The sequence below is a fragment of the Scyliorhinus canicula genome, chromosome 11 (assembly GCF_902713615.1).
Source record: "Scyliorhinus canicula chromosome 11, sScyCan1.1, whole genome shotgun sequence".
NCBI classification, from domain to species: domain Eukaryota; kingdom Metazoa; phylum Chordata; class Chondrichthyes; order Carcharhiniformes; family Scyliorhinidae; genus Scyliorhinus; species Scyliorhinus canicula.
The window spans coordinates 89,878,760-89,898,437 of NC_052156.1; the positions used below are offsets into that span (position 1 = coordinate 89,878,760).

Here is a 19,678-nt window from a genome sequence, read left to right on the forward strand (position 1 = left end):
GCTTTCAAAGCCAGTGATTTAGCCCAGTGAGCCAACTGACCTAATTCTGAGTCTACATCTTATCGTCTTATGGTGTTTCCCTGCGGTGTACCATTCGCTGACAGCAGGATTTTCTCTTCCCGCTGCTTGTCAATGGGTTTTCCACGTGGGAACTGCGCTGCCAATGGGAACAGAGAACCCCAACAGTCAGAAAATTCCGGCCCATATCCCAGAGCCATGAGCTTTCATCTGAAGAGGAATGTATTGGCAATAAACTGGTCTCATGCAAGTGGGGAGGCAGGGAAAGGTGGGGGAAGCTAATAGGAAGGTCTGTGATGGGTGGAAGGCCGGAGAAGTTAAATGATAAAATAGACGATAGCACACGGCAAAAAAATGGAGGCTTTTTCTTTATTCTTTCATGGGCTGTGGGTGTGGCTGGCTAGCCAGCATTTGTTGCCCATCCCTAATTGCCCGTGAATTGACCATCTTACTCAATCATTCCAGAGGACAGTTATGAGTTAACCACGGTACTTCCGGTGGCGGCCATGACAGAGTAGGTTGCACATTTGGTGGCTCCCGCTCATGACGGACTTTTCGGACCTTTCCTCCTCCCCCCCCCCCCCCGACTTTTCTCGGCATTTGGCTGAGGGGTTGGTGGTGGATGAGACTGTGAGGAGGAATTCTATCCAGTATCTGGAGAAGGTACAGAAGTGGATGTAAGGCAAGGAAGAACCAAATCGAGCAGGCAAGTGTAGATTCTGCAGCAAAGGAAAGCATGGCGGGTCTGCAGAGGGCTCGCCGGAGGGAGCGCGAGGCATGAGCTGGAGGCTGGCCGAAGAAGGAGGATGGTTGATCGGCAGGGGTGGGGATGAGAAGCCTCCCGACCAGGCTGATCAAGTAGAACATGGTCAGAGGGCTGAATGGGTCGCACATTTGAGGGGATTGAAGGCAGACGTAATGCTACAGGAGACACACCTGAGGGTATTTGATCAGACCAGACTGAGGAAGGGATGGGTCGGGCAGGTATTTCTCTCGGGGCTGGATTCTAAGGTCGCGATCCTGATTAATAAGCGAGTGTCATTTGAGGCGGGGAGAATAGTTGCAGATGTGGGGGTAGGTATATCATGGGAAGCTGGAAGGGTTGCCAGTGGTGCTTGTGAATGTCTACACACCGAACTGGGATGATGTGGAGTTTGTACAACGGATGTTAGGAAAGATCCCGGATCTGGATTCACACAAGCTGATCATGGGGGGGACTTCAGTATGGTCATTGACCCAAGGCTGGACCGATTGAGTTCAAGGAGAAGCAGGGTGCCGGCAATGGCGAAAGAACTAAAGGGGTTCATGGAGCAGATGGGTGGGGCAGACCCATGGAGGTTTGGACGGCCAAGAGCGATGGAGTTCTCCTTCTTATCACATGTACATAAAGTATACTCCCAGATCGACTTTTTTATTTTGAACAGGGCTTTACTGGCGGGGGTGGTTGACATCGGTTATTCGGCGATTGCTGTGTCGGACCATGCCCCACATTGGGTGGATTTATGGGTGAGCAAGGAGGGTGGTCAGCGCCCACAATGGAGATTGGATGTGGGACTGTTAGCGGATGAGGGGGTGTACGGGCGGGTGAGGGAATCCATCCAGAACCACCTGGAGATTAACGATACGGGAGAGGTCCCAGCAGCAATGGTTTGGGACGTACTGAAGGCAGTGGTCACAGGGGAGCTGATTTTGATTCAGGCCCATAGGGAGAAGGAAGAGAGGGCGGAGGCGGATAGGTTGGTCTGGGAAATACTTCAGGTAGACAGGAGGTATGCAGAGGCCCCAGAGGTAGGATTACTGAAGGAACGACGGAGGCTACATGTGCATTTTGGATTGTTATCTATGGGGAAGGCGGTGGAGCAGTTGAGAAAGGCGAGGGGGGCAATATATGCATATGGATCGAAGACTAGTAGAATGCTGGCACACCAGCTCAGGAAAAGGGAGGCAGCTAGGGATAGTGAAGGACAGAGGAGGAAACACAATCTTGGACCCAGCAGGGGTTAACGGGGAGTTTAAGGAGTTCTACAGCAGGTTATACAAGTCTGAACCCCAGCTGGAGTGGAAGGAATGAGGCAATTTCTGGGAGGGCAGGAGTTCCCGAAGGTGGATGAAGAGTTGGTAGAAGGGCTGGGAGCCCCGACAAGGATTGAAGAAATAGCAGGTGGACTGGAGGCCATGCAGTCAGGCAAGGCCCTCGGGATCAGATGGTTACCCAGTGGAATTTTATAAAAAGTTCTCTGAGATGCTGGGCCCACTGTTGGTGAGGGTGTTTAACGAGGCAAGGGAGCGCAGTGTTCTTCCCCTGACAATGTCACAGGCCTCGACCTCACTGATCCTAAAGCAGGAGAAGGACCCAGAGCTACGCGGGTCTTACAGGCTGATCTGCCTGTTCAATGTTAATGCCAAACTGTTAGCTAAAATCTTGTCCTCAAGGATAGAAGACTGTGTCCCGGGGTGATAGGGGAAGACCACACGGGGTTCCTTAAGGGTAGGCAGCTAACGGCCAACGTTAGAAGGCTCTTGAAAGTAATCATGGTGCTCCCAGAGGGAAAGGAGGTGCAGGGAGTGGTCGCAATGGGCGCAGGGAAGGCCTTCGACTGGGTGGAATGGGACTATCTGTGGGAGGTGTTGGCGCAGTTCGGGTTTGGACAGAGTTTCATCGACTGGGTCAGGCTGCTGTGCCAGGCACCAGAGGTGAATGTTCAAAGGAACCGGTTGGTGTAGGGCTATTTTAAACTGCACCGGGGGACTAGGCAGGGAAGCCCCCTCTCTCCGTTGCTGTTCGCTCTGGCCACTGAGCCACTGGCTATGGCGTTAAGAGCTTCCAGGGGCTGGTCCGGGGTGAGGTGAAACACAGGGTCTCGCTCTCCGCTGCCGACCTGTTCCTGTATGTTTCCGACCATTAGAGGGGATCGGAGAGATCATGAGGATTTTAAGGGAATTTGGTCATTTCTCGGGGTACAAATTGAACATGGGGAGATGTTTACGATCCAGGCAAGGGGGCAGGAGAGGATACTGGGAGAGCTGCCGTTCAGGGTGGTGGGAGGTAGTTTCCGTTATTTAGGGATCCAGGTGGCACGAGACTGGGGGCTGTTACATGAACTAAACTTGACCCGGTTAGTGGATCAAATGAAAGAGGACTTCCAAAGGTGGGATATGCTCCCGTTATCACTGGTGAGGAGGGTACAGACAGTGAAAATGACGGTCCTCCCGAGATTCCTGTTTGTTTTTCAGTGCCTCCCTATCTTTATCCCACAGGCCTTTTTCAAGCGGGTAATTAACATGATCTTTGGTTTTGTTTGGGCCGGTAAAACCCTGCGAGTGAAGAAGTTGATGCTGGAGTGTACCCCGTGGTAGGATGGGCTGGCGCTGCCGAACTTTAGCAACTATTACTGGGCGGCAAATATAGCCATGATTAGGAAGTGGGCAATAGGAGAAGGGTCGGTGCGGGAGCGAGTAGAGGCAGCATTTTGTAAGGACACGTGTCTAGAGGCATTGATCACAGCACCTCTGCCATTCTCCCGGGCCGGTGCTCCACAAGCCCAGTGGTCGTGCGGCCCTGAGAGTTTGGGGGCAGTGGAGGAAACATGTGAGAGCGGAGGCAGCATCAGCTTGGGCTCCAATCTGTAGCAACTATCAGTTTGCCCCAGGAAGACTAGATGGAGGGTTTCGGGGATGACAAAGAGCAGGGATCGGGAGGATGGGAGATTGTTTATAGATGGCAGCTTCCCCGGTTTGAGGGAGTTAGAGGAGAAGTTTGAGTTGACGGGAGGGAATGAGTTTCGGTATCTGCAGATTCGGGACTTCTTGCGAAAGCAGGGTCCAATCATCCCGCTCCTACTGCCACGTGGGAGATAAGATAGGGGATTTCTAGAGTATGGGTGGGAGAGGCGAAGGTCTCAGATATCTATTAAGAACTTATGGAGTCAGAGGAGGCGCAAACAGAGGAGCTAAAGCACAATTGGGAAGAGAGATAGCGGCAGGTCTCTGGGCAGATGCATTAAGCAGGGTCAACACGTCCACATCATGCGCCAGGCTCAGCCTGATACAATTTAAGGTCGTTCACCGGGCACGCGTGACGGTGACCTGGATGAGCAAGTTTTTTGAGATAAAAGACAGGTGTGCAAGGAGGACCATGTCCACATGTTTTGGGCATGTTTGCAGCTTAGGGAATACTGGCAGGGGTTTGCAGATGTCATGTCCACAGTGTTAAAAACAAGTGTGGCACCGAGTCCCGGGGTGGCGATTTTCGGAGTGTCTGAGGACCCTGGAGTCCAGGGGGCGAGAGAAGCTGACGTCTTGGCCATTGCCTCCTTGATAAGAAAATAAGAACTAGGAGCAGAAGAAGACCGTCCGGCCCTTCGAGCCTGCTCCGCCATTCTATAAGATCATGGCTGATCTATTCGTGGTCTCAGAACCACTTTCCCGCATTCTCCCCATATCCCGTAATTCCTTTATTTTTCAAAAAAAATCTACCCTATCTTTAAATATATTCAATGAAGTAGCGTCTACTACTCCTTTCGTTAGGGAATTCCATACTTTAACCACTCTCTGAGTGAAGAAGTTCCTCCTTGATTCAGTCCTAAATCTGCTCCCCTAATCTTGAGGCTATGCCCTCTTGTCCTACTTTCACCTACCAGTGGAAACATCCTTTCTACTTCTATCTTATCCATTCCCTTCAAAATTTTATATGTTTCTATTAGATCCCCCCTCAACCTTCTGAATTCCAGTGAATATAATCCCAATCTACTCAGCCTCTCCTCATATGATAACCCCCTCAACTCCGGAATCAGCCTAGTGAACCTCCTCTGCACCCCCTCTAGTGCTAGCACATCCTTTCTCAAGTGTGGAGACCAAAACTGCACACAGTACTCCAGGTGTGGCCTCACCAGCACCTTGTACAACTGCAACATTACCTCTCTGCTTCTAAACTCAATCCCCTTCGCAATGAAGGACAAAATTCCATTTGCCTTCCTAATTACTTGTTGCACCTGCAGACCAACCTTCTGTGATTCATGCACAAGTACACCCAGGTCCCTCTGCATTGCAGCATGCTGCAGCTTTTTACCATTTAAGTAATAATCCGTTCTATTGTTACTCCTAGCAAAATGCACAACTTCACACTTATTGACATTATACTCCATCTGCCAGACCTTTGCCCACTCACTCAATGTGTCAATGTTCCTCTGTAAGGTTTTACAGTCCTCAGTACACTTTGCTCTGCTACACACCTTCGTGTCATCTGCAAACTTTGATACCTTACACGTAGTTCCCAACTCCAAATCGTCTATATAAATTGTAAATAATTGTGGTCCCAACACCGATCCCTGAGGCACACCACTCGTCACTGAATGCCAGCCAGAATAGCACTCATTTATTCCAACTTTTTGTTTCCTGTTAGACAACCAATCCTCTATCCATGCTAGTACTCTACCCTTAACACCATGCATCCTTATCTTGTGCAGCAGCCTCTTGTGCGGTACCTTGTCAAAGGCCTTTTGGAAATCTAGGTACACCACATCCACTGGGTCCCCTTTATCTACCTTACTCGAAATGTCTTCATAGAATTCCAAGAGATTCGTCAAGCATGACCTGCCCTTCATGAATCCATGCTGCGTGCGTTCAATGGGACAATTTCTATCGAGGTGCCCTCCTATCTCTTTCTTGATAATAGACTCAAGCATCTTCCCCACGACAGAGGTTAAGCTAACCGATCTATAATTCCCCATCTTTTGTCTACTTCCCTTTTTAAACAGTGGCATCACATTTGCTGTTTTCCAATCCTCTGGGACTGCCCCAGTGTTCAGCGAATTTTGGAAAATTACCGCCAGTGCATCTGCTATTACTCCAGCCATCTCTTTCAGTACCCTGGGATGCATTCCGTCAGGGCCAGGAGACTTATCTATCCTGAGCTCCATTAGCTTGCCCAACACTTGCTCTTTCGTGATAGTAATGGTTTCCAGGTCCTCACCTACCTTCTTCTCTCGGTCTATTGCTGGCATGTTATTAGTGTCCTCCACTGTGAAGACCGATACAAAATATTTGTTCAATGCCTCCACCATTTCATCATATCCCATAACTAAATGACCACTCTCATCCTCTAACGGACCAATGTTTACTTTAGCCACTCTTTTTAGTTTTATATAATTATAAAAACCTTTGCTATGTGTCCTTATATTCTATGCCAGTTTTTTTTCGTGTTCTATCTTACTTTTCTTTATGGCTCTTTTCGTGGATTTCTGCTGACCTTTAAAGTTTTCCCAATCTTCTAGTTTCCCGCTGATCTTGGCCACTTTGTAAGCCTTCTCTTTCAATTTTACAGCCTCATGTATCTCCTTAGACACCCATGGTAGATTACCTCTTTTCTTACAATTCTTCCTTCTCACTGGAATATACTTTTGTTGAGCACTATGAAAGATTTCTTTGAAAGTACTCCACTGCTCCTCAGCTGTCCTCCCATAAAATATTTGTTTCCAGTCTACTTTAGCGAGGTCCTTCCTCATTCTATCGTAGTCCCCTTTGTTAAAGCATAGGACCCTGGTATTGGATTCTATCATCACACTCTCCATTTGTATACTAAATTCAACCATGCTGTGATCACTCCTCCCAAGAGGATCCCTAACGATGAGGTCATTAATTATTCCTGCCTCATTACACAGGACCAGATCTAGGATAGCTTTCTCTCTCATCGGTTCCATTACATATTGTTCCAGAAAACTATCCCGGATACATTCAACGAACTCCTCTTCAAGGCTACCCTGACCGAGCTGATTTGACCAATCTATATGCAGATTAAAATCTCCCATGATAACTGCTGTACCCTTTTCACAGGCATTAGTTATCTCTTCATTTACTGCCCGTCCCAGTGTGATGCTATTATTTGGTGGCCTATAGACTACGCCTATCAGTGTCTTTTTCTTCTTAGAATTTCTAAATTCTACCCAAATGGATTCAACCTCATTCTCCATAGAACCTATATCATCCCTCAATGCCACACTGATGTCGTCCTTGATTATTAGTGCTACTCCACCTCCCTTACATACCTGTCTATCCCTCTGAAACGTCTGGTACCCCAGGATATTTAACTCCCAGTCGTGACCATCCTGCAACCATGTCTCCGTAATGGCTATCAAGTCATATTCATTCGCGATGATTTGTGCCGTTAATTCATCAACTTTGTTACGAATGCTACGAGCATTCAGGTAAAGTGCCTTAATGCTGACTTTCTTATCATTATTAGAGAAATTGGACATCATGAGATGTCCTAAGTTATCCTCCCTTTTTGTTTCATTCCTAGTCTGCCTTGAACTTAAACCCACCTGCACACATGCTAACCTGCTGCTTATCCTTCCATTTAACTCCCTACTCCCTGTCGCTTTCCCTTTCCCTTCCCCCCGACTCAGAAGTTTAAAGTCCTGAGTCGGGGAGAAGCCCGAGCCTGATAGCCTGGAGACGGATACTGTTAGCATGGAGGGACTCGAAGCCCCCAAAATCAGAGACCTGGGTCAATGACATGGCTGGCTTTCTCAGTGTTGAGAAAATCAAATTCGTCCTGAGAGGGTCAATGCTAGTGTTCGTCCGCAGGGTTTGTCGACTTCTTTAGAGAAAATTAACTGTCAGCAGAGGGGGGTGTGTGGGAGGGTTAGTCGAGATCAGACATTGTCAAACTCGGGGGCGCGACCTGCGGGTGGGTCACGGGCAGGTGTCGGAAGGGTCACCGAGCCGTCTGTCGCGGAGCTCCCAATCACGCAAATCCGCGCGCAACAACCGCAGCAGCCGGCTGTTAATAATGCCGGCTGCAAGCGGCCTTCAAAATGGCCGCGAACATGTTCAAAAAATGCGACCGCACTGCGCCTGCGTGCCAGATCATCGGCGCGCATGCACAAAATGCACATGCGCACCGATGATCGGGCACGCATGCGCAGGGCGGCCGCTTTTTTTTAAACGGTCGCAGCTTTCTGTTTTGAAATGAAATGAAAATCGCTTATTGTCACGAGTAGGCTTCAATTAAGTTACTGTGAAAAGCCCCTAGTCGCCGCATTCCGGCGCCTGTTCGGGGAGTCTGTTACGGGAATCGAACCGTGCTGCTGGCCTGCCTTGGTCTGCTTTCAAAGCCAGTGATTTAGCCCAGTGTGCTAAACCAGTTCAGGGGAGTTTTATTCATTCGTTTAATTTTTATTTTTTTCATTTATTTTATTCATTTTACATTTATTTCTTTTTACAAGTTCGGGGGGGGGGGGGGGGGGGGTGTTTATTTGATAAAATTTTACTGGAAAAAAGTGCAGCACTTTGGACAGATGGAGACTCCATACTTTCCGACACCTTCATCCAACAGGTTCCATTGGAGGAGCGTGTACGAGGGCCAAAGGGACCCAAAACCAATTCCTCCGTTTTTGTCAGCAGCAAACAAGGTAAGAGAAAATGGTGGGTCGCGCAGGTCGGCCGGCGCGGGTCGCAAAGGTCAGCCGGGTCGGGTCCTGAAGGTTGGCCGGTTGGTAAAAATGGGTCCCCGGAAAAAAAGTTGAAGAACACTGGTCTAGATTATTGTTCTAGGAAGGTGGGGCCTGTGAGGGGGGTAGAGGATCTTTGCACTATGTTTATAGTTGTTTGTATATGGTTTACGGTTACTGTTATAAAATCACAAATGCCTGCATAAAATATTTTACAAAAATAAAGTCAATCACATTGCTGTGGATCTGGAGTCACATATAGGCCAGACCAGGTAAGGTCGGCAGATTTCCTCTCGTAAAGGACATTGGGGGAACCAGATGGGTTTGTCTGAAAACAGAAGAAAACTTGAAAGCCCCCAGAAACAAAAATAAAATAACAAAAGCAGGTCTGACAGCATCTGCGGAGACAGAAGAAAGCTAATGTTTTGAGTCTGGATGACTCTTTATTAAAGATAACAAAGCTTTAAACAAAATGGGGTTCATGATTAGAATCTAAAATTGTTGAACTCAGTGCTGAGTCTAGAAGGCTGTAAAGTCCTTAACCGAGAAATGAGGGGCTGTTTCATGGGCTTCATTGAAACATTGCAGCAGGTCGAGGACAGAGAAATCAGCGTTGGTGTGAGACAGAGAATTAAAATGACAGGTGACCAGGAACTCAGAATCACACTTGCAAATTAAACAAAGATGTTCTGCAAATTTATGTTTGGTTTTCCAAATGTAGAGGAGACTGCTTTGGCAGCAGCCAATGCAAAATAGTAAATTGAAAGATGCGCAAGCAAATTATTATTTTACCTGGAAGGAGTATTTGGAGTCTTGGAGGGCTAGAAGGCAGGATGTAAAATGGCAGGTGTTGCATCTCCAGAACTTGCATGCAAAGTGGCATGGGAAGGTGAGGGTGTTTTCAGGCAGACTGAGGAATGGGTCAGGGTGTACTGGAGGGAATGGTCCCTATGGAACACCGAAAAGGAGGAGGAGAAGGTATGTTTGGTGGTAGCATCCTGTGAGAGGTAGCAGAAATGGCAGAGGATGCTGCATGGATTCAAGCTGGAGTGGAAGATGAGGACAAGGAAACCCAGTCATTCCGGGAGAGGGAGAGAGAGTTAGAGCAGTTACACGGAAAATGGAACAGAAATAGTCGAGGGCCCTGTCGGCCACTGAGGTGGTGGGAGCCCAGGGAAATCCTCAGTTGAGAAATAAGAAAAACGTATCTGAAGTGCTTGCATTTTTGGAACAGTTGTAACGGAGATGGAGAAACTGGGAGAATGGAATGGAGACCTTGCAGGAAGCAGGATGTGAAGAGATTTTGTCAAGGGAGCTGTGGCAATTAGTGGCCTTATAGTGAGTGAATATTGGGGTAAACCTAGCACAGAAATGGAGAGAGAAAAGTTAAGAAAGCAGGGGAAAATGTTAAAGATGAACCATGTGAAGAAAAGGAAAATGCGGAAAATGTAAGAAAAGTTGATGAAATTACGCCCTCTCTCCGCACCTTCAATAAAAAATTAAAATGACACCTCTCCCGACGTCACTTAATGATGTTACACCCAGCTTGTTGCACTTAGAGAGATTGATCTTTAGTTCCTGTGTTAGATCATTGATTGGGTGGATATGGTGCAGCCGAATTGGCCTGTCTTTATCTTCAGATTCCACTGAGGTTTCATGGCCTGAGGTTGTGGAGGACAGGCTAGGAACCTCAGGAGCTCATTCTAACACTTACCCGTGTGAGTCATATATTGGCACGGTGGCAAGCTGCTTAAAATTCAAATGAGGGTTTCACCAGCCTGGGAAACTGTAGAAGCAGAGCTAGTGGTTATAAAGGGACTGGACACTATGAGGCTGGGATTCTTTTCTATTCACACAGAGAGTGTTGTCATTGTGTGACGGAGCACATAGTACTTTGAGGGTGTAATCTATAACCCTGGAATCTGTCCCTCAGGTTACTGCCCTTGCTCACGTTACCTGTTGCGAAGGCTCACGGTCCAGGGGGAATTACCGGGTCGGCCTCCTATCATCCGACTCTTTTTATTAGAAATTTCTCGGTCTTCCCGCCTTCCACAGGAGTCAAATGTGACCAACTCTGAAAAGGGATCAAAATCCAGCATCAATCACATAGCACAGGCATTGCTTAGCGAGTGAACCTACCCAGTGGGAGCTCCCATTGGCTCTTAGCTTTGGCACACGAACCATGGAAACATCAGAAATAATGAGAAACCCAGGAAAACTGACTCCTCCAATCTCCACAGAGGAAAATAACACCCTAATATTAAAGGTACAGTCATTGTGGTGTAGGCCTACACTCTGATATTAAAGGTACAGTCATTGTGGTGTAGGCCTACACTCTGATATTAAAGGCACAGTCATTGTGCTGTAGAACTACACTCTGATATTAAAGGCACAGTCATTGTGGTGTAGAACTACACTGATATTAAAGGTACAGGCATTGTGGTGCAGTACTACATGCTGATATTCAAGTACGGTCATCGTGGTGTCAGACTACACCATGATAGTAAAGCACAGACATTGTGCTACTGAACTCCACCCTGATATTAACATACAGTTATCATTGTGTAAAACTAATTCTGATATTAAAGGTATAGTCATCATGGTGTAGGACTCTATTCAGATATTAAAAGTACAGTCATTGTGGTGTAGGGCTACACCCCGATATTAAAGGTACAGTCGTTGTGGTGTCGAACTAGATCTTAATATTAATAGTACAGTCAATATGGTGTCGGACTATACTCGGTTATTAAAGGTATAGTCATTGTGGTGTAGACTTACACCCTGATATTAAAATACAGACATTATGGTGCAGGATTACACCCAGATATTAACGGTATAGTCAATGAGGTGTAGGACTAATGCTGATATGAAATGTACAGTATAGTGAGGACGACTGATACTGTTCTCTGTAGCAAAGAACAAGAAACCAGACAGTCATGTTGCCCGCATGGTTCCGTATATTTGCTCAGGACTGGAGAGAACTTGCAGTGAGAGGAGAAGGATCATGGCCCATGTAGGTACCAATGACATAGGCAGCATGAGGAAGGAGGTTCTGCACAGTTCATATGAGGAGCAAGGCACCAAATTAAGAAGCACAATCTCAAATGTCATAATTTCTGGATTACTACCTGATCCACGTGCAAATGGGCACAGGATAAAATAGATTAGAAGATTGAGCAGGTGGCTTAAAGACTGAAGAATGGGTTCCAGTTTGTGGAGCACTGGCACCAGTACTGGGGAAAGTGGGGGCTGTACCATTGCAATGGTATACATCTGAACCGTGCTGTGGCTGGTGTCCATCAAGCTGCATAACTACAGAAATAGAGAGAGTTTTGAACTAAATAGTGGGGGCAAGGGATCAAATTCAGGAAGATGTGGTAAATCAAAGAGTCGAGACAGGGCAAGAGAGAAAGGTACTAAAATGGAAGATGATAAACAGGCCTTGACAGGAAGAGATGGAGTACAAATCTAAGAGTAAATCAGCAGGTAAGGCCAGATTTTACAAAAATAATTTAAAAAAACAAAATTAAAAGCTCTGTATCTAACTACATGTAACATTGGAAACAAAACAGATGAACAAATAGTATATATAGAAATAAAGTATGATCCGATAGCTATTACAGAGACATGGCTACAGGATGACATAGATTAGGACCTAAATATTGAAGGGTACGTGACATTTAGGACGGACTGGAAGTTATGAACAGGTGGAGGGGTGACTCTTAATTAATGATGATATTAGCACATTGGAGAGGGGTGACCCAATTTCAGGAAACCAGGATTTAGAAGTAGTTTGCTAGACATGCAAAATGATAAAGGCAAGAAGTTTCTTGTGGGAGCGGTGGACAGACCCCCAGTAGAATACAGTAGAATAGAGTATTAAGGAAGAGATAATTGGAACTTGCCTGAAAGCTAAAGTGATAATCATGGGGTTTAAAATTTACATATAGACTGGAAAAATCAAATGAACAAAGGTAGCGTAGGTGAGGATTCATCAAATGTTAGTTTCTCAGAACAGCAAATTCTGGAGCCAACCAGAGAGTAGGCAATGTTAGACTTGGTATTGTGCAATGAGATAGGAATAATTAATAACCTCATAGTGAAGGTGATTGAATTTTACATTCAGTTTGAGGAAGGGATGAGTATATCCAAGACACCATTTTAAACTTCAATTATGGCAATAATGTGGGCATGAAAGCAGACCTAGCTGATCTGGCAAATGAGGTATAGATCAATAGAGATGCAGTGGTAGACAATCAAAGGAATATTTCAGAATAGATACATTCCAATGAGACAGAAAAATTCCAAGGGGACGGCCCACCATCTGTGATTAACTAAGAAAGCTAAAAGACATTTTCACACTTTTTAAATTGTGCAAGGATAGGTGGCAGGTCAGAAGATTGGACAGAAGAACAGCAAAGAATGGCTTAAAGATGTGATGATTTAGACTTTGAGATTGGCCAATTGGAATACGAGTTCCCTGATTAGTGGCCCAATCAGGGTACCTCTTTCTCTGAAAATAACAGGGAGTCTCAGATCCTCTGCACTCCTGATGTAGGCAGCAAGCTGAATGTACTGGGTTGTGTTGATGTCTCTGAGCATTTATTCCAAAAAGTTATTTGGGAAGGAAAGATTAGATTCTAAGAGAAAACTAGCTAGACATATAAAAATGGCAAGTAAGAGTTTCTATAGGTATTTAAGTCAAAATGAGTCAACAGAGTGAGCATTGGCCCAACAGAAAGAGGTCTGGGGAGTTAATCATGGAAAATAAGGAGATGGCAGATTGATTAAACAGCTATTTTGCTTTGCATCAATCTTCACTGTACATGGGTAATGTCCCAGAAATAGCTGCAAATTGGGAAATGGAAGGGAGGGAGGAAGTCAGAAAGATTACAATCCAGGAAAGCTGTATTGCATAAATTGTTGGGTCTGTGGGCTGATAAGTCCTTGGGTCCTGATGGACTTCACCCTAGGATCTTAAAATAAGTGGTTAGTGAATTAGTTGATGCATAGGTTTTGATTTTCCAAAATTCTGTTGATTCAGGGAGGGCTCTATTAGATGGGAAGTTGAAAATGTAGCTCCTTTATTCAAAAAAGGGAGGGAGACCGATGGCAGGAAACTACAGGCAAGTTAGCTGAACACCTGTCAGGGAAAATGTTAGAAGCTATTATTAAAGGTGATATAGCAGAGCATTGGAAAAATTCATGGCAATCTAGTAGAGTCAACATGGTTTTGCGAAAGGGAAATCCTGTTTACCTAATTAATTGGAGTTCTTTGAATGAGTCACATGGGCTGTGGATTAAGGGGAGCTGGTTGGTGTACTGTACCTAGACTTTCAGAAGGTATTTGATAAGGTACCACATCGAAGATTACTGTAGAAAGTTAAAGCTCGTGTGAAGGGGTTAACATTGTCATGGATAGAAGATTGTCTGGTTGACAAGAAACAGTTGGTGTAAATGGGTTGTCTTGTGGTTGGCAGGGTGTACTGAGTGGTGTGCCACAGGATGAGGGCCTCAACTCTTCACAATTTATATACATGACTTGGGTGAAGATACTGAAGGGATGGTTACATTTTCTGATGACAGAAAAGTAGGGAGGAAAGTAAGTTGTGAAGAGGACATAAGGAGGCTACAAGGGGACATAGATGGGTTAGGTGATTGGGAAAAGATCTGGCAAATGGAGGACAATGTTGGAAAAATTATCCATTTTGGCAGAAGAAAATAAAATAAGCTTATTATCTAAATGGTGAGAGATTGCAAAGCTCTGAGGTACAGAGGGATCTGGTTATCCTAGTTCATGAATCGCAGAAGGTTAGTATGCAGATACAGCAAGTAGTTAGAATAGAACGATACAGCGCAGTACAGGCCCTTCGGCCCTCGATGTTGCACCGACATGGAAAAAAACTAAAGGCCATCTAACCTACACTATGCCCTTATCATCCATATGCTTATCCAATAAACTTTTAAATGCCCTCAATGTTGGCGAGTTCACTACTGTTGCAGGTAGGGCATTCCACGGCCTCACCACTCTTTGCGTAAAAAACCCACCTCTGACCTCTGTCCTATATCTATTACCCCTCAATTTAAGGCTATGTCCCCTCATGCTAGCCACCTCCATCCGCGGGAGAAGGCTCTCGCTGTCCACCCTATCTAACCCTCTGATCATTTTGTATGCCTCTATTAAGTCACCTCTTAACCTTCTTCTCTCTAACGAAAACAACCTCAAGTCCATCAGCCTTTCCTCATAAGATTTTCCCTCCATACCAGGCAACATCCTGGTAAATCTCCTCTGCACCCGTTCCAAAGCTTCCACGTCGTTCCTACAATGAGGCGACCAGAACTGTACGCAATACTCCAAATGCGGCCGTACTAGAGTTTTGTACAACTGCTACATGACCTCATGGCTCCGGAACTCAATCCCTCTACCAATAAAGGCCAACACACCATAGGCCTTCTTCACAACCCTATCAACCTGGGTGGCAACTTTCAGGGATCTATGTACATGGACACCGAGATCCCTCTGCTCATCCACACTACCAAGAATTTTACCATTAGCCAAATATTCCGCATTCCTGTTATTCTTTCCAAAGTGAATCACCTCACACTGCTCCACATTAAACTCCATTTGCCACCTCTCAGCCCAGCTCTGCGGCTTATCTATGTCCCTCAGTAACCTGCAACATCCTTCCCCACTGTCTACAACTCCACCGACTTTAGTGTCGTCTGCAAATTTACTCACCCATCCTTCTGCGCCCTCCTCTAGGTCATTTATAAAAATGACAAACAGCAACGGCCCCAGAACAGATCCTTGTGGTACGCCACTCGTAACTGAACTCCATTCTGAACATTTCCCATCAACTACCACTCTCTTTCTTCTTTCAACTAGCCAATTTCTGATCCACATCTCTAAATCACCCTCAATCCCCAGCCTCCGTATTTTCTGCAATAGCCGACCGTGGGGAACCTTATCAAACGCTTTACTGAAATCCATATACACCACATCAACTGCTCTACCCTCGTCTACCTGTTCAGTCACCTTCTCAAAGAACTCGATAAGGTTTGTGAGGCATGACCTACCCTTCACAAAACCATGCTGACTATCCCTAATCATATTATTCCTATCTAGATGATTATAAATCGTATCTTTTATAATCCTCTCCAAGACTTTACCCACCACAGACGTTAGGCTCACCGGCCTATAGTTACCGGGGTTATCTCTACTCCCCTTCTTGAACAAAGGGACCACATTTGCTATCCTCCAGTCCTCTGGCACTATTCCTGTAGCCAATGATGACCTAAAAATCAAAGCCAAAGGCTCAGCAATCTCTTCCCTGTGGAATGTTTTGATTTATTGTGAGGGCAACTGATTGCAAAAGTAAAGAGGTTCTGCTTCAGATGTATAGAGAACATTTGGAGTACTGTGTTCAGTACTGGTCACCCTGTTTAAGGAAATATGTAAATGCATTAGAAGTATTTCAGAGGAGGTTTTCTGGACTAATACCTGGAATGGATGGGTTGTTTTGAGGTAAGTTTGGACAGGCCATGCTTGTCTCTGCTAGAGTTTAGAAGATTAAGAGGTGACTTGATTGAAACACAAAATCCTGAGGGGTTTTGTTAGGGTGGATGTGGAGAGGATATCTTCTCCGGTAGGAGAATCATAAACTAGGGGGGTCAGTGTTTTTAAAATAAGAGGTTGCTAATTTCAGACCGAAGTGAGGAGAAATAGTTTCTCAGAGGAAAGTGAGTCTCTGGAACTCTCTTCCTGAAAAGGCAGTGGAAGCAGAGTCTCTGAATATTTTTAAGGCAGAGATAGATAGATTCTTGATTTCATGTGGAATTCTTCCTGGGGTCTCACCCCCACAACCTGAAGATGTGCAGAGTATGCAGATTGGCCACGCTAAATTGCCCCTTAATTGGGGGAAAGAAAAGAATTGGGTACCTTAAATTTATTTAAAAATATATAGATTCTTGATTAACAAGAGGGTGAAAGGTTATCAAAGGGTAGGCAGGAATGTGGAGTTGAAGTTACAATCAGAACAACCATAATCCTTTTGAATGGTGGAGCAGACTCAAGGGGCTGAGTGGCCTACTCCTGCTCCTAATTCATATGTTTGTGTGTTAGATGGACCATCTGAAGGGTGAAGGGAAACAGCAATTTGAAGTAAGGTTGATTACTTTTTCCAATTCAAAGTGAGAGCAGGAAGTGGCAGTGATATAGTTATCAATGCACTTGGAAAAGGAGGGAGGGCAGGCCCTAGCTAGCAATGGAACAAGGGGGACAGCACGGTGGTGCAGTGGTTAGCACTGCTGTCTCACGGCGCCGAGGTCCTAGGTTCGATCCTGGCTTTTGAGTCACTGTCCGTGTGGAGTTTGCACATTCTCCCTGTGTTTGTGTGGGTTTTGCCCCCACAACCCAAAGATGTGCAGGGTAGGTGGATTGGCCAGGCTAAATTGCCCTTAAAAAAAAAGCAATGGAACAAGGAATGTTCCACATGCCCCACTATAAGGCAAACATTATGAAGGTCTTCCCTTTAATCAGGAGGAAATATAAACTGGTTACTGCCCTTCCTGATAGTGGCAGGTGTTCCTCCCTCTATCAAAACACAACAATCTTCCTGTAATGTTATCAGCTCCCCATTCATGCAAAAAAAATCTAATTAAATTTGATCAGAGAAAGGATTGCTGGGAGATCAAAACCATCCAACATAACCACAGAGACAATTCTTTCTGCTTCTCTTTGCAAGTTCAGCTGTTTCTCCTCGTGTACCTGGATCTTCCTTGTTTGTCGGCTTGGCATGTCCTTCTGGAATTGAAACAGATGATCATTGCTCAATTAAAGGAGTGCAACTGGAAGTCAGCAGTCATTTTTTGTATTGTTAAATCACTTGGCAATTGTGGGGCTGCATGTGGCGCAGTGGTTAGCACTGGGACTGCGGCGCTGAGGGCCCGGGTTCAAATCCTGGCCCTGGGTCACTGTCCTTGTGGAGTTTGCACACTCTCCCCGTGAGAGCGTAGGTCTCACCCCCACAACCTAAAGATGTGCTGGTTAGGTGGATTAACCATGCTAAATTGCCCCTTAATTGGAAAAAAAAACAATTGGGTAATCAAAATTTATATTTTTTTATATCTCTTTGTAATTGCAATCCTGGAGGATTCCCATCCTTCCATATCTTAGATGCGAGAGGATTTGGTAGATAGTGACCTTCCATCCTCCACCTGCAAATCACCAGTCAGGCTTCAGGCCTCTGCCCCCTCCCACTTTCCCAGCTCATTCAAGGTCTTGGGGTCAACTATGCTCAGATATGGGCAGCATGGTAGCCTTGTGGATAGCACATTTGCTTCAGAGCTCCAGGGTCCCAGGTTCGATTCCGGCTTGGGTCACTGTGTCGAGTCTGCACATCCTCCCTGTGTGTGCGTGGGTTTCCTCCGGGTGCTCCGGTTTCCTCCCACAGTCCAAAGATGTGCAGGTTAGGTGGATTGGCCATGATAAATTGCCCTTAGTGTCCAAAATTGCCCTTAGTGTTGAGTGGGGTTACTAAGGTGTTGACCTTGGGTAGGGTGCTCTTTCCAAGAGCCGGTGCAGACTCGATGGGCCGAATGACCTCCTTCTGCACTGTAAATTCTATGATATCTATGATGAGAGGCACCAACATCCAAATGAATACCGAGCCCACCCAGCTGATGTCCCATTGTGCAGATTAACTCCTGTCATATGATTCAGCAATATACAATGCCAAACCTTTGTGCGTAATGTCAGTCACTACCTCTACCTCTGTGCTTGTAATACAAGACATCATCTCAACGCCTGTTCTCTGGAACACCATATCCATGCCTGTATGGTGGGACAGTATCTCTGCATTTCTAACATGAGGCACTTTTATTGTGGCTGTTCTATCCTCCTCTATCGCTGTGCCTGTTCTATGGGACACTATCATTGTGCCTGTTCTGTGGGACACTATCACTATGCCTGCTCTCTGGGGCACTGGCCCTGTACCTGTTTCTGGGACACTATCATTGTGCCTGTTCTCTGAGGCATAATCACTGTGCCTGTTCTTTGGGACACTATCATCGCGCTTGTTCTCTGGGACACAATCATTATGCCTGTTCTGTGGCGAAGTGAAGTTCAGGGTGCTGTATCCTGCTCGTCTGTGGGTCATGCAGCAGAATCAGGAATTTTATTTTCACAGGCCAAAGGAGGCGAGTAATTTGATGAGAGACCATGAACTAGGGACACACTGAACTTTGGACATGCCAGTATTGGGAATGTGGGTGCGTATGCAGGACAGATTGTTGCATTTACCATGTGTGGGTGTGGATTGGGTAAGTGTGTTCAACTGTTTTTGGGGAATTGCAGGTGAGGGCTGGCGGAGGGGAAGAGTCAGTCGGCAGAAATGGAAGTGGTTGTGGCCGCGGAGAAAGCTTTCGATCGTGTAGAGTGGGCGTAGTTATTCAAGGTGCTGGATGGTTTGGGGTTTGGCAGGGCTGTTATATAAGGTGAGTGTTTGGACGAACAGAGTCAGCTCAGAGTAACATGGGTGCACAGGAGGAATGAGGCAGGGGTGTCCACTCTCCCCACTGCTCTTTGCCCTAGCGATTGAGCCCTTGGCAATGGCACTTGCGTTCTCGAGGGGATGGATGATATTGAGCTGGGGGAGAGGGGTCGAGCACAGAGTTTCTTTGTAGGCAGATGATCTCCTGTTGTATAGTTCAGACCCGGTCACGAGCTTTGACAGGATCATGGGGATTCTGGGGGAGTTTGGCCTCTTTTCGGGGTATAAGCTCAACATGGGGAAAAGTGAGATATTCCTAATTAATGCCGAGGGACAGGGAGGAAGTTGGAGAGGCTGCCATTTCGATTGGTAGGGGCGAGTTTTCGTTACCTTGGGATACAGGTTGCACGTAGCTGGGCCAAGCTGCGTAAGTTGAATTTGACACGGTCGGAGGAGGGAGTGAAGTCGGACTTTAAGAGATGGGATGTGCTGCCATTGTCATTGGCTGGTTATGTCCAGATGGTAAAGATGATGACAGTGTTGCCGAAGTTTGTGTTTCAGAACCTTTCGATCATTGTGCTCAAGTCCTTTTTTAGGAAGGTCAATAGGATGATTTTGAGGTTTATGTGGGTGGTAAGGTTCCGTGGGCGGAGCGGTCGGTGTGGGGGCTGATGGAGGCGGCCTCATGTAAAGGGACCAGTTTGAGGGCACTATTTCTGG

General features: G+C 46.1%; 1 protein-coding gene across 1 annotated transcript in view; it reads right to left on the minus strand.

Moving 5' to 3' along the window:
• mst1 (macrophage stimulating 1) overlaps positions 1 to 19,678 on the minus strand; it is a 170,023-nt gene that overhangs the window by 20,190 nt on the left and 130,155 nt on the right. Inside the window, exons 12-13 of the mRNA XM_038810834.1 lie at positions 17,236 to 17,271; positions 10,425 to 10,542 (exon numbers count right to left, since the gene is read on the minus strand). Coding sequence (XP_038666762.1) covers positions 10,425 to 10,542; positions 17,236 to 17,271 — 154 coding nt within the window. The remainder of the gene's footprint in view (positions 1 to 10,424; positions 10,543 to 17,235; positions 17,272 to 19,678) is intronic.